General features: G+C 33.5%; 1 protein-coding gene across 1 annotated transcript; it reads right to left on the reverse strand.

The window, feature by feature from the left end:
• Positions 1-238: 238 nt before the first annotated feature.
• Positions 239-2,813, reverse strand: LOC149219491 (WAT1-related protein At2g39510-like). Its single transcript, XM_089386832.1, has 7 exons — positions 2,641-2,813; positions 2,457-2,519; positions 2,153-2,269; positions 1,808-2,057; positions 738-896; positions 399-550; positions 239-308 (listed from the first exon to the last, which is right to left on the reverse strand). Exons 1-7 carry the CDS (start codon positions 2,811-2,813, stop codon positions 239-241), a joined length of 984 nt encoding a protein of 327 aa, XP_089242958.1.
• Positions 2,814-14,736: the final 11,923 nt, after the last annotated feature.

Below are 14,736 nucleotides of genomic sequence, written 5' to 3' on the forward strand. Positions count from 1 at the left end.
AGAAATAGTGATGAGCCTCCGCTAAGTCTCAATTTCCACTAAATAGTAACAGTAAGCTGCCATGGTAATCTCAGCCATTATATTACCATGGCAATCTCAGCCATTATATTACCTATTTTCCACGATATTATGGTTTGGCTTGTATTATGTCAGACTGTCAATGCCTCTGGTCTCCATCTTCAATTGCTGCACTGATTTTATTGGAGCTTTTAAGTTGCATTGTCTTACTCATATCTGCCTACACGTCCTTCCTCATGGCCCAAAGAATTGTATAAAGACCTGTCACAAGCAAAATTCCTCCGACGGCACTGCAGAAATCGTTAGTAGTTTAATACATATGGTTAATGTTTTATAAATTTTGCAAATTTGTTAAATAAGATATTGGTGCAAACGCTCACATTCCCAAATGAAGTTGTTCAAAGAAAATGAAATTTGACAAGATGGAGACCGTTATTAGCGACACAGGAGTGAACAAGTCTAGAAACACTGGCCCTTTTTTGCTCCTGCACCATATCAGCATGTAGAACACAGCGCCTGAAATCATAACTCCCTGCATGTTATAAAAATTTCATAAACATGATGGATTGTTTAGCTTGAAAATTTCATAAACATGAAAGATATAGAAGTCAAACCATTGATTTAGTTTATTTTTCAAAATTTAAGATTGCTAGCCAAAATGGAAATTAAATTCATTTTGAATAATAATTAATGAATAGGAATAAAATGTATAGGCATACTCCATAGACGATGCTCAACAGTTGGTTACGCCAGTCGAGGGTCCACCATGCAGCATTTCCTTCAAAAGCGAAAGCTACCACAGCTGATTGCAGCGTGCCTAAAAAGCACGTTAGGGTTGTCATTGACAGTGGAGCTGGGTATAGCTTTACAATGATATCCTGCAAACCAAATAGGAAACGACAGTCTTCTGAATAAAAAAAATTAAAATTGGAATAAGAAATCTTTATCCGATCAATTATCAAATATTTGAAATTCAGTAACATGGGAACAATTAATAATTAATAATTAGTAACATGGGAACAATTAATAATTAATAATTAGTAACATGGGAACAATTAATAATTAGTGATACTTCTAATATTTCATATTTTAAGTTAAGCTTTTATCGTCCATTGAAATTGACATCCGAGTGATATTAAATTCTCACTTTATTTTACCAAGAAATATATTAATAATTTATTTATTTATTTATTATATATTAAAAAGTATTTAAACACTATGACAAATAAATATATTATACATAGATGTATTTGCTATAAAAGAATGTCGAAACTGCCAATTTAAGATTTTAACTTTTGATGATGGAGTAGTGTAAGAATTTGTATTTTTTTGGATGGAGTTTTGAAAATATTTTGGAAGATTTTAAGTATATTTTGATGGTGTATAATGGTTAATAACAATAATATATGTTGTTTTCAATAAGGTTATGACTTTAAATTTCAATTTTAATAGTAAAAATAATTTTTTTACGTGATAAATAAAAATAAAAGCATTATATCACTAATTTAAAAATCAAGTATTATAATTATAATAATTGGAATACTTCAAATAACTATACTAAATTCTGGGATTTAGATATCCCAAAATTAGCTTGACTCATGATTATCAAAATGCACAATATTCCTCAATCTACCATAGAAATAAGTCGAGCACTATTTATACGTCCACAGTAAATCCAACATCTTCCAGGATAACTGCAAAAATAAACATTGTAACCTAATCGAATCTTCCAATATAACTTCAAAAAATAGTTGTGCCCTAATCGAATCAGAGGTTAGAGTTTGGAAACCTGCTGAACAAGCCATGCAGAGCGGACTATATGAGCAATCACTATAAGTAGGCAACCCTTGGTCCACTCCTTGATATCAGCTGTGTCGCCTGAAATGATATTAGCTTTTTGGAGATGGCCGCGAGGAGACCAAGGTATTGGTATAACAGGACCCTTGTACAGGCTCACAATCACCGCTCCGCCTATGCAAACTGCCGTACCAAACACTTTGGCTTGACCTGGCAAACTTTTAACGCTAAATTTATCCAATCTGAACTCATTCCACAGGAATGCAAAATCAAATCGCCATGTTATTATATACAAGTATAAATGCTGCCTGGAAAAATAAAAAAACCCTGACCATACCTGAACATGACGGCCATTATGAAGTTTATCGCAGGTACCCCATTGAAAAACGCGGTCCCCAATGTTGCAGATGTATACTTAATCCCCGCAAAGTACAAGTTTTGGGTGATTGTTATCCTGCAATATTGTACGATGGTAATTAATGTGTTAAAATCTAGGTGAACTTAATTAACTCGTGGAATATTTTGTAATCAATTGTTTAGCTTAGCTTCATTTAGATTAAATTCTAAAATATTTCCAAAATTTATAGTCATCCAACTTGTTCATAGAAACCAATTCCATTACAAAATAACCTTCAACATACCCACATAAAGCAAGAATGAAAATCCTATAGAAGATGTAAAACGTTAGAGATGGCCGCCCATTCCTGCAATATGATAATAAACGGGAAAGATCAATCTGCAATTCTATGCCGACGATGATGTGATCAAACTTAAAGTTTCTTGAAAATACTAGATTTGTCAAGCACTGCAAGATTTTGAAATTACCTTTCAAGAAAATAAGCGATAGGGCTTAAGAAAACTACAGTGATTAGATGCCTGTAAACCACGAAAACAAAGTGGCTCATGCCATTGCTAAGGGCAGCTTTTGAAATTATATTCAAGAGAGCATATCCAACCTGGATACCAAAAGCTACCATGAAAGGTTTGTATTTGCTCATCTCTGCAACAAAATTACAGGCTTTCCTCTAACAAACACACATACATGGAACGCAAACCAAACGTAAATATCCAGTGCAGTAGTCTAAAGTAGAACTCAAGAGAATTTAAGCATAAAAGAATATCGCACTACAAAAGTAGCGCAGTATCAGAGCTAATGTCAATGGCGTGCTGACCCATTAAAGAATATCGCACTACAAAAGTAGCGCAGTATCAGAGCTAATGCCAATGAACCGTGGGCCATGCAAACTATTTATTTCCTCATGCCTCGCGATTTCTTTAGTTGCGTCACTATTATCCCACACAGCCAAGAAATTCTATGCTACTTATCAGTAAATATGATTTTAGCAATGTATTGGCGTTGGTGATCTCTGCACTCAGTACCAGAATGGGTGTGTGTATTATAATACGGAGACAAACAACCAATATGAGAGGGGGAGGAAAATGCACTAAGTGGTAGAGCTAAGGATGGAGAGGTTGGGGTTGATGTGGGATGCAGATCAAAGCTATGAGATTGTAGGGAATGATATTAGATATCAATTTTTATTTCAAAAGCTAGGGTTCAATAGTGGTATTCTCAAACAAAGCCATCACATTTCTAAACAAGAGTACTTATGCCGAACAAAATTTGGTGATATGTACCTCTTAAAGATCCCAAATTTTAGGGTAAATCCAGAACCAGGTGAAGATTTCAATAAATTTTTGAACGATCTAAGCAGGACTCTACTAGAGGTGTAGTCAATGTCCTAAAATATTTTGTAGGTATTCCTGGGGTAAAAACACGTACGGAGCGCTCAACAAAATGCATCCCAGGTGGAATACAGAAGAAAAGTGGATTTATTGCCTTTGATGTGTCAAATTTAGTGAAATATATATATATATATATATATATTCAAAGTATAATTTCCACTAGGTTAATGCTACACCATTTGATTGATACTGAACGATTTGTTGCCTATGCTCTTCGGACATATCTGCAGAATTCTTGAAATAGGCATGCAAGCTATGGATCCAAGCAACCAGGACATCACCTTGCATCTAGCGACAATATTTGGTTAGAGTAGTGGGGGTGTTGAGCTAAAACGTTGAAGTAGATGCCCTAGATTTTCTTCATAGCGCTTCAGTGGGTGAAAGTTCCAGATCTTGAAATTGAGTTGTACTACATAGAATAAATATATTTGGAAATAGGCTCTTTTCGAGGAGGAATTGTATGCACAAAGTGAAAGGGACTACCTCTAGAATCCCAGAACAAGAAACTATTGTCGAATCCATGTGGGCTTCGATCAAAGGAGTTGAATCACTTGCCACTGAACACATTTGTGAATACTTTCTTTACTATTTCTACTGAAATTATTTTCAAGTATTCCTACCCACATAAAAATACAATTATAAAAAAGAACAAAAATAAAACAATTATGCTTACAATGTGACCCTAGGGCATAGTAATTTTGTCAAAGCCACAACCTTCTAAATAAATTCCACATTTTTTGTTCTATTCAGTGTTATGGTAGTCACGATTCTTCTTAAAATACTGCAATTTCAAAAAAACCTCATTCAATCATAATTTCACGAGAATTGGGTGGAAAAGAAGTATAAAAGGTGTTCAAGAAGTTGGCTTCAAAAGTCATTTTACTTGTGAATGAAAAATAAACTATTTGAAGGACGTTTAAGGCCACTGTGAAGAAAAGGCACAAAGATCCCAGCATTGATTATGAGAAGGCCTGATAATTATTTGATGGGGCCTCTCAAGGAACTCCAGGTATGTGTGGGGTAGGGGCTACTATCCTTTTTAAATATGATGTTCGTGATGTACAAACAATAGAGGTGAGTTCTTTGCATGATGCCTTCTTATGAAAATAACAGAGAAACAAGACTCACAAAATGTTCAAAGACCAATTGTTCTGTACCTACTGAATAAAATATAATTGTGATATCACATGGGAAGTACATAGATATATTTGCATAAATGATTGATATTCATATAATGTGATGATTCCATTTTATGTTCTTTGGCATGTTAGCTTTTTCATCCTTAGACATATTTACTTCTTGGCACTGAGTGGCTTCATTCTTGATATCATGATCAGACTCATTAACAGCTCTATGCATGTTGTGGATGTCTGTATGACCCCCTTTGGTATAAAATGAATGTAATTTTTATTGTACATATTAATAGAAAATAAAGCATTTTATTAAAAAAATAACGAAATAAAATAACTAATATTTATGCACAAAATTTATATAAAACGTAAGTTCAAAAGCTAGAAATTGAGGTATGAAAATGCTTAACAAAGAAAAATTACCAAAGGAAATCGCGGTAATTTCCAATTCTCTCTCTAGATACCTTGGGAAAAACCAATATTCATCAAATAGGATTTTTTATCATGCAAACAAAGATTTATTTTTCCTGTTAAATTAACTAATCCAGCCACAATATTAATTGTCAAGTAGACACGCACATTCAAGTATGCTATAAATCAACCAGATACAAGACAATTTTAGGAAAGAAGACTTGGAAGTAGGAAATGAATCGGGAAATGATATTAATGACCAGAGAACTAATAAAACCAGAAATGGACTTGTTTTCAAGCAATTATACATGGAAATGATAATAAACTAAGCTAATACTTTGAACTGAAGTGATATTTTTCTGAGACCTTTCTTTTCTACGTATCAATAACAGAATAAAAATATAGCTCAAGTGCAAATTACATGTTTATTGAATTTTCGAGGATGTGGCAATCATTGTTAGAAAGAGATAAAATAGAAATAACTCATACTAGAAAAACTCCAATCTCTAGAGACAAATTTTTCAGCAAGTTCTTTTATAATTGAGAACGCTATTAGCTTAACTTACAGGTTAGAAAGAAAGATACCTCTTCTTAGATGACTACTTGAGATGTGCAAGATTTTGCATCACATCATCAATTGTCAAATCCCCAATATATGTCTATTGAAAATAAGAGTTTGCCTCTTCCTCGATATTAGTTGCAAAAACCTCGAATGATTATTGTTCTGAAGCACCAACACTGAATACGCAGGGATTGACACGGGCAGTTGCAGAATGGAATCATTTCATTTCCTCCACAAGATCTTGTGATGTTAATTACCCCATATTAGCTTGAAGAACATGAAAAACCAAATAGTTACACAGTGAAACAAGATAGTGTAATTCATGGTTAAAAATGACCAGAAACCATGAAAAAATACTTTGAAGAATATTGCGGTTGTCTCCAAACAGAGATTGACAATAGGTCCAGAAAATTGGAATCGAGTCCGTAATAATTCATTTGATACTTCAAATAAAGTTATTTCCCTAAGAAATTTTAGAAATGCCTACAAAAATAAATGTACACTAATTAAAAGATACAAAAATTAGTCATCAAAAACTTAAGTAAAAATATGACCAATAAAGCAACAACAACCTTCCAATTTACCTCAAATTGAGTTGGAAATCAATATCCACCAACTACCCAATTATGCAACATTCAATAATCAAGATTGATTGCATGAAAGAATCTAAGAAAAGAAATGTATCTAGCATCATCAGGGGAAGGAGTTGAATCACTCGACTAGGACTCAATTCAGGCAAGTGCCTCTATCTAAATTCTTGTAAGTTGGCACTCTGAATATCTTAGTCACAAAGGTGTATTTAATATCTTCGCTATCACTGGGGATAATAATCAGTATCTTGGTTGCTCTCGAATGACTAGAGACTAGGAGCATCAGTACAATAATAAATCAATAGCTAAGAAGATCACAAATCAACACCATCCCCCTATTTGGAAAGTAAGGATAAGGCTAACCCACCATTCCTATGGAAGGGATGAAAAAAATAGAAATTCATTATAACTCTGTCACTTAGAGTTTTATCGTATCGACATACATGGAATTTTTAGCTACTACCTTCTTTGGAATCTCAAAAGATATTTCAAATAAACAATAATAATTCATAAACAAATAAACATAACAACTAAATGTCTTCTCAAGTTAGCTTTAAACATTGTGTTTCAAACACGTGAATTCATAAACATTCATAAATTCAAACAGGTATTCAACAAAATTTGTATATTCAGAATATATTCAGAATTTCATGTTATTTTATATTGTCTTTGGGTATATGTAATTGATAAGTTCCAGTTTGTGTGTGTATCTGAATCAAAGGTAGTTTAGAGTGAATTTGTCTTATGAAAAAGGTGAATCTTGTAGAAAATTTGAGAGAATTAAGTGAGGGGAGAACTTTATTTTCGGCAAAGTAAGAATCTAAGTTTCAAGCTGAGAACTCAAATAGAGGGTTTTGTATGTGAGGAAAATCCTAGAGAAGACGAGAGAGGAACTCATCAAATGATAGTGATGATGAATCTAATAAGAGGTTCAATGCATATGAAATTAGTGTGTGGAGAAATTAAGTTTAATCTAAATTGGGTCAACTTTATTAAGTGAGCATGACTGCGATTTACTTGTAAATTCATGATGGTGGATGAAGTGTCGATGGATTTATCTATGCCTCCTCAAGGTGCCTTTTTTTTTTCTAAATGTGTGGAATATTGCAATAACTTTGTGGGAGCTACAACAGGTACAAGTATTAGTTGTCATGTAGCATCAAGCCCTGGTGCTTTTCTTATCCCAAGTGCCCTCATTAAGAAGTAATTTTACAACCTCAACATATTGTATACAATGGCCTGATAAAAGCAGCTCTTTTGCAATCAAAATCTCGCCATCCTTCCTCTTAGTGGTTGGATAGCCATGTGAGCCCTAAAAATTTTAAATGGCTTCAAGAAAACTTGATAGATATGGGTATCAATATCCAAGCCATGTTGAAGATGATTGAAGAGGATGCAGATTCATTTGCAAAATGTGTATACATGTTCTACAAAAATTACCAGACCTTGTACATTTGGTCCAAGAGTTTTATAGAGCATATCGAGCTTTAGCAGAACGATGTGGCCACATATCTAGGGAACTATGCCAAATGAATTATACTGTGGCAAAGACATTTCTAAGCAAAATTCAACAATAGAACATATTGAGTCATCTTGATGTTGATGAAATTATAAAAAACACTTATGACAGACAAAAGAAATCACAAAGAGATATGGGTAATAGGGTTGCACTATCTTTATAAGAGGCATAGGATGGAGGGGAAGTTACAAAATTGTAAGGTTCAAAGTAGGTGAATGAAATAATTATAGAATACAAAACTACTGAGAAAAAGGCATCACAGTTGCAAGAGGATCTAAATTTAGTGCAAGATGAAAGACAAAAGATGAAAGAAGAGTTACCATCTCAAGCTTAACAAATCAGTGAGTTGAAGGATCAAGTATTCTCCTTGAAGAAGAAGAATGGAGAACTTGATCAAGAAGGACATGTATTGAGACTAAAATTACAATTTGAAATATAGGAGATTCAAAAACTTGAAACATAAATTTAAAATCTAGAAGTAGAATTGTAGAAGTTGGAGGGGAGCCTTGGAAAAGGATTCCAGTATGAAGATGTGAGCCTCAAATATAAACCTAAAAATGATAAAATAGTAAGTATGCAAGATGGGAAAGTTAGGAAGGGGACTAGGAACATCGGAAAAGGAGAAAAAGAAACACAAAAAGCTCTTTTAAAGTCACATGCAAAACAAGAGGCAATAATCCTTTAGTATCAAGATGTCATTAAGATTTATTAGACTTCTGAAAATAGGGAATAAAACTAGGAATAACAATCAACAAAGCTAGGAAGTATAAAGTATCCAGGGAACTAAAGGGAATAACAAGCATTCTCCACGTAATCACATCAAGCGTTCATAAGGCAGATCAAAGCTCTCTCTCTCCACTTTGACATTCACAAACACCTAGTGGCATATAATATGTTCGTAACTCATTCATATAGTAGAACATGTTCTTCTATAATACAGGTGATCATTTAGGAGTGTCATTGCTACTTGCTATAAAAAATTTAGATGCATAGGATTGCATAAATCCTTCTTACTACTATCTAACTTCTATAAATACTATTTCCTAATGTATGGAGTTTTGACAACCTGGATAATTTAGGGAATTTTACATTTATCTTGATGGAATAACAGTCATTACTCCACACCTTCACCTTTTTCACAAGGCTAGACCTATGATAAGGAATCATCATATAACTTCACTCGAAAATGCTCCACCTCAAAAAATCCCATGAGATGACTGAAACCACACCTATCTTTTGGAGGAAATTATCCATGTCTTCTGATTGGATTCTTTTCAAAAAATTATTTCCAGTAATTTGGAAATACTATTTGATGCATTTAAATTATTCCCGCCATAAAATATGTTGTAAACATTATATTATTGTAAGGTCTACTACTTGAATAATTAAGTACTTGACGCAGTCATCACATCAATATGCCACAAAATTCAACCAACTCAAGTGATTAACAAGGATACTAAAATATTATGTTTAATACAATATCTCACCAAACAAAACCAAAAAACTCTACATATTGTAAAAGAGAAGATAAAACAACATAAGTGCAATTTGAGTATGGGTTACTTTAGTTAGAAAAAATATATTTCCAAAATCAAGTTATGATAGGCAAGCATCAATCATTATAGGAAGCCATGTTCTCTATTCTGTTTAATATGTCTCTAATATAAAACCATAAACACTCTCTTTCTTTAATTCCATCTTCATTATTTTTCAATAATGTTCCACCGAGTTTTTGTGACAATGGTATGCAGGAAAGGGGAAAAATGTCCAGGGGACGGGAAAAGACAACCCCCAAATTTGAGGAAAAGCAGGGGTAAAATCATTGGCATTCCAAACATAGGGAACCCTATAGAAAATATAGAAAAAAAAATTCAATTATATGAGAAACAATGACAAGTCAAAAACATGAATAATTAAAGCATGAAATAGATATTTACATTTGTTTTAGGGTTTTGAATTTGTTGTAATTTTGTTAATGTACTTATTCTAAGGCTATTGGAAAAAAATTATGGGGAAACAACCAAGAGTCCCACTTTTTTGGAGGGGAATGCCAGGAAACCCCTGGAAAAGGGAAATGTCCTCTTCACTATTTCCCCAAATGTGCTAAAAGGGGGACATGGGGTAACGTATCCCACTAAATTTCCTTGTCTTGGGACCATGGAAAACATGGGGGATGTGTCCACTTCCACCCACCATGTCCCCCCCATGTAAAATTTCTTTTCAAAGTGAATGTGCAGTTAGAGAGATACTTGTGAAAAATCACAAAAGATCCATGTAATATATGCGATGTTGTTTGTTCTTTCAAGGAGAAAAGAACAATGTGAAGCTAGATCAAAGTGAAAATGTGGTTAGGGAGACATACTTGTGAATCACTACAAAAATAACTATGAAATATGTGCAATGTTGTTTGTTCTTTCAAGGAAGAAATATGCACTGGAAGAGATTATCACCTTCTCTTCATCACCAAGCTTTTCAAAAAACTTTGTTAATGGATTAACATATTGAGCAAGGGTTTCAATTTTGTTCAAATTAGTAGAATCTATGCTAAATCCAGTAAGATAAATTACAGTAGCTTTGAAGTTGATTTCTTTGAGTAAGGCTATATTTTTGTACCAACAAAAAGCACTGAATGCACCTCCATGTACAAGCACAAAATGTCTCATCTCCAAATCAACAAATAATTTAGCATCCTGCCAAAGAAAAGTTACCTTATATGATAAGTACTAAAGAAACCTTAAATACATAGATGAAACTATAAGACGAAGTATATTGCATGCTTTCTCGACCTTGTATTTCATCTGGTTTCTAGATACCATTTTCTTTGGTTTGCAGAGAATATCCTGAGATAAGTTATGTCAAAAGAAATTCTAATTCATTAACAATAGTGCCATTAAGGGCACTAAACACTGCCCAAAATACCATATCAACTACAGTACTATCATATAACTAAAATGCTTAAAAAAATCATTTGTTTAATTAGCATCTTATACGTTGACCTTAATTATGAACATCTATAAAGATGCAACAATTAGAGCATACTAGGAAGATTTGATACCAGCTTGAACATGACTGAATTTATTGGAAATTTAAGTAGGAAGACTTGTTAATAGATATTAATATTGACATGAGAAAAATGCAAATTAGGTAGATTTTCAAACAAACTATTCAAAGTAGTAGGCATGAGAGTTATTTTGCAAGCATATTAATAGATCAAGAAAAATGTTATAATTTTTGAAAGTCATTTAAGAAATTCTGAAATGAAAATTTAGTTTAAAACCCTCTATAGAGTGCCTATACCAAGATAGATTATATATAAGAATGACAATTCTAACTTTGCTTTAAAAGATTTCAGTGTGAAACTAAAAAATGAATAGATAACAATCTCTTGTAAAATAAAATTTTGACAAGGGTTATATTTATTTCGCATGGAAAGTATAGGTGAGTGAAGTTTGGAAAATGAAACAAAATTAAAGGGTCCTAAAATGCCTCATAGACACTTCTTTGAATCTATGACAAAGCCATTATTGTCAAAGAACATCTTGACTTCCTATTCTTCCATTGTGAGTAGTAAAAGTATTTAAGAAACATTAATCACATGCAGGCATATGTTCCTATATACCTATATTGCATTGTTGATAAAGAAATAATATGAAAGTGCTATATGTTGGGAAAGTAGTAGGTATTCTAGTTTTGTAGAACTCGAGGAAAATCTAGCTGGGAACCTGAATCATTGATTCAGGAGAAGCTCTACCAAAAATTGGCAAAATTGGTGAAAATCATCAAACATTAGAAAATTGCATCATTTTTTTTTTCAATTTAAGGAAAATATCTTTGTCACAAATTAACTGCCACTTATCCCCTCTATTATCATGCTGAAACAAAGTTCACCAAGGAAAATGAAATTTGTAAAAGTTAATGAGCAAATACAACCCCAAAAAGTAAATTTTGATAAATCTGCTCCCAACATGATAAATGTAGTTGGAACTCTTTTTACATAAATATTGATAACCAAAATGGACTCCCTAAGATTGTTTTTCAAGGAAAGGGAATGCCTAAGGTTGTGTTATAAGCAAAAGACTTCTGAAATGTTAAATACCTTGTTAAATTGAATGCAACTCATTTCTTGAAATGGAAAAGCCCATTTATGTTGTAAACTAGGCTGAAATTGTGTTCGGAAGATCTAGCTACACCTTTGTTGGTTAATTTCCTAGCTTGGGAGTGGTACCTACATGTGCGGGTGGCCATGGTTAGGTAGTAGGAGGAAAATCACTGCTGAGGAGATATTTTCCCTAAAGGCATATATATCCTATAAGTATTTTGTCCTAAATATTTTTATGTGGAGAATTAGTTCTCTTGATTGTTGTGTGTAAATTTTCCTTCTCCAAAAGAGTAAAATTGCCTATGGAAACAATGGAAAAAGTATAGAACTGGATGCAATGAGATCCCCTATCCTGGATGACACACAATATGCATAGGGAGATGATTGTTGCATAAGTAAAAAATGCATTGACCAAGAGGTTATAAATATTGGTGACTTGAAATATGTTTTTAGAATCAGAAACATATGGAGACAGTTGTTTGTTCTTTGAAATTTGAGCATAAAATTACTGCTGCGATTGAAATAGAGGATGCCCTTGGTAATTTCAACAACAGATATCAAGAAGATAAAGTGGTTGCGACAGCAGGAGAACACCCAAAATGCACAAGTATCATGGATGAGGAACAAGCCTGCAATTAAGAGGATCTTGGTGATTATTTCAGGACCAAAATAGAAAATCGTTATGTTGAAATTGATGACAAGTTTGATCATAACATCTCTTGGAATATGAATTTGGACAAATTTTAAACATCCAAATAGAGGTGCCTTCTATTTCCACTAAGATTCAAAATGTTGTAAATATCAAAATGGGATAACCTTTTCAAGAAAAAATGAAATGAAAATGAGGCAACACCATGTCAGAAGGGTGATGAAAGTACATAACAAAGATTTGCGTTTGAATTCTTTGAGAAGATAGATGTTTTGTAGTTCAATTATGTGGTGACACCTAACTCAAAATTCTCCAGTAGAACCAAATTGAAAATGACAAGGGGAATGACTATCAAGGGATAAAGTAGACCCCTTGGTTGATAAAGGCATTACAAAGTTGTTGTAGAATATTAGATTAGTTTTCTTTGATTTCTTTGCTGCCCTATGCATAACAAATATTAGGAAAACTAGTTGTTGAATGCTTTTTTACCATCTTAAGAAAACATGTCATCAATGACATTGAAAGAAGAATAAATGGTGTTCCTATTTTCACAGTCTTATGAATAACTATCGAGGTTGGTGAGTCTATTCCATAGAAAATAGGAGCCTACCATACATCTATGAATGTTCATGTCAATGAACCAAACATGAAGAAAGATAGATACTATTGTATACACAAGCCTTGTATATTCAGCAAAGGATACACTATTTTGTAGGAAGATGTAGGTCTTCTTTTCCTTGGTTCATCGAAAGTAAGCAACCATAAGTATACCTATACTGCAGAATCCTTACTATTAAGTTCTATGAAACCAACACAAAGAGAAACATTTGGCAATAACACAATCTTCCATCTAAACCCTAATTAGGTTGGGTAATTAGTTGTGTGATTTTATTAGGACCTCCATTGGATATCATAGCAAGTAAACTCCACCATATATAACACAGAATGCCCAAGCTTCAAAATACAATTTGAAATGCACCAAATCACAACCTCCTTCTAGTTGCTATGAGAAACACCACAAGAAATATTATAGGAATTCGAACATTTATCTGAAGTGTTGGTAAGGTATTTGTTAGGCTATATGGGACTTCAAGCCATGATCAAATCATAGCAAGAGAGGGAAAGGAGTTGTAACATGGTAGGTTCCAGGCCTTACTATAAAAGATGGTTAACTTTCCAATTGTTAAAATTGGCAACTAGGGCCAAATTCCACTTTATATAGATCCTTGGGGAAGATAATTATGGCATTAATTTCCTCTTCTCAAGAGGGCCAAAATTGACCTAAAGATCATCGAATTTGATTAAGGAGAAGTGTGACTTTGAATTTATGTAAAAATTAACAAGGTCGACCTCTTATTTATTGGCTCATTAAACCCAAAAGTCATTTCTCTTCAACCACATTGAGTTGTATATATAGAGGATCCTTCTCCCTCATTTTAGAGACATTAACTTGCTAGAAAATATGTCTGAGGAAGTCGTGACCTTGAAGGAGGTTGGAGGATTTTTTATCGATTATCTTCTGCACTAGAGCCAAGACTCTTCAAGTAGGTAAGTAACAGCACATGAAGGTCAGAGCCGAGGTAACAATAGGTGTTTGGAAGTCTATTTGTGGGTATAAAGTATAATAGAGTGAGTTCGAGACACTTCTGGTCAAATTGGGGGATGAGTTGGGTTGTGTTCTCCTTATTTAGATAGGCTGCAAGCCCTGAGATTATTGGAGGAGAAACATAGCCTTGGTCTGGGCTAGTTGGAAGGGATGTTAGGCCTTATTCTTATAGCTAAAAGCAAGTGACATGCACCTAGGCTGGAAATAAAAAGAAGGAGCTTAGCTTCATTGATTTAAGGCACTGTTGGAGGAAATTGAATGGGCCGATGTTGTTTACAATCAATCCCTAATCAGGTTCCAGATCCATGATTGTTTCGTCATCATGTTAACCTGGTTTGACTGTTGTATTGGGGTTCATTATACTCAGTAAAGAAGGTCACCCTATCTGGACTAGGACTGGGGTCCTCTTCAAATAATCTTTGTAGCTGATTTTCCTATTGTTGATCTCTGGTTAGGGAATAATTTGTCAGCTATTGTTTAAAGGGAATATTCACCTAGGTTGAATGTTTTGAATTTGTATACTGTCCTTCTTTACCAAAAAATTGATATCAATAATAAGAAGAATTGATCAAGGGTTTCCCCATCTTGGGGTATTTCCCTTGATTGAGC

This window comes from Pinus tabuliformis, chromosome Q, assembly GCF_031772625.1.
Source record: "Pinus tabuliformis cultivar Carrire ecotype Pingquan chromosome Q, CPIR1, whole genome shotgun sequence".
NCBI lineage: Eukaryota > Viridiplantae > Streptophyta > Pinopsida > Pinales > Pinaceae > Pinus > Pinus tabuliformis.

Bases quoted from the DNA above. Each gene is read 5' to 3' on its own strand.
- LOC149219491 (XM_089386832.1), bottom strand. From the start codon at position 2,813: ATGAGCAAATACAAACCTTTCATGGTAGCTTTTGGTATCCAGGTTGGA. The intron at 2,520-2,640 runs GTAATTTCAAAA...ATCATATTGCAG, and splicing joins ATCGCTTATTTTCTTGAAAG to GAATGGGCGGCCATCTCTAA. The intron at 897-1,807 runs GTTTCCAAACTC...TTTGGTTTGCAG, and splicing joins CTGCATGGCTTGTTCAGCAG to GATATCATTGTAAAGCTATA.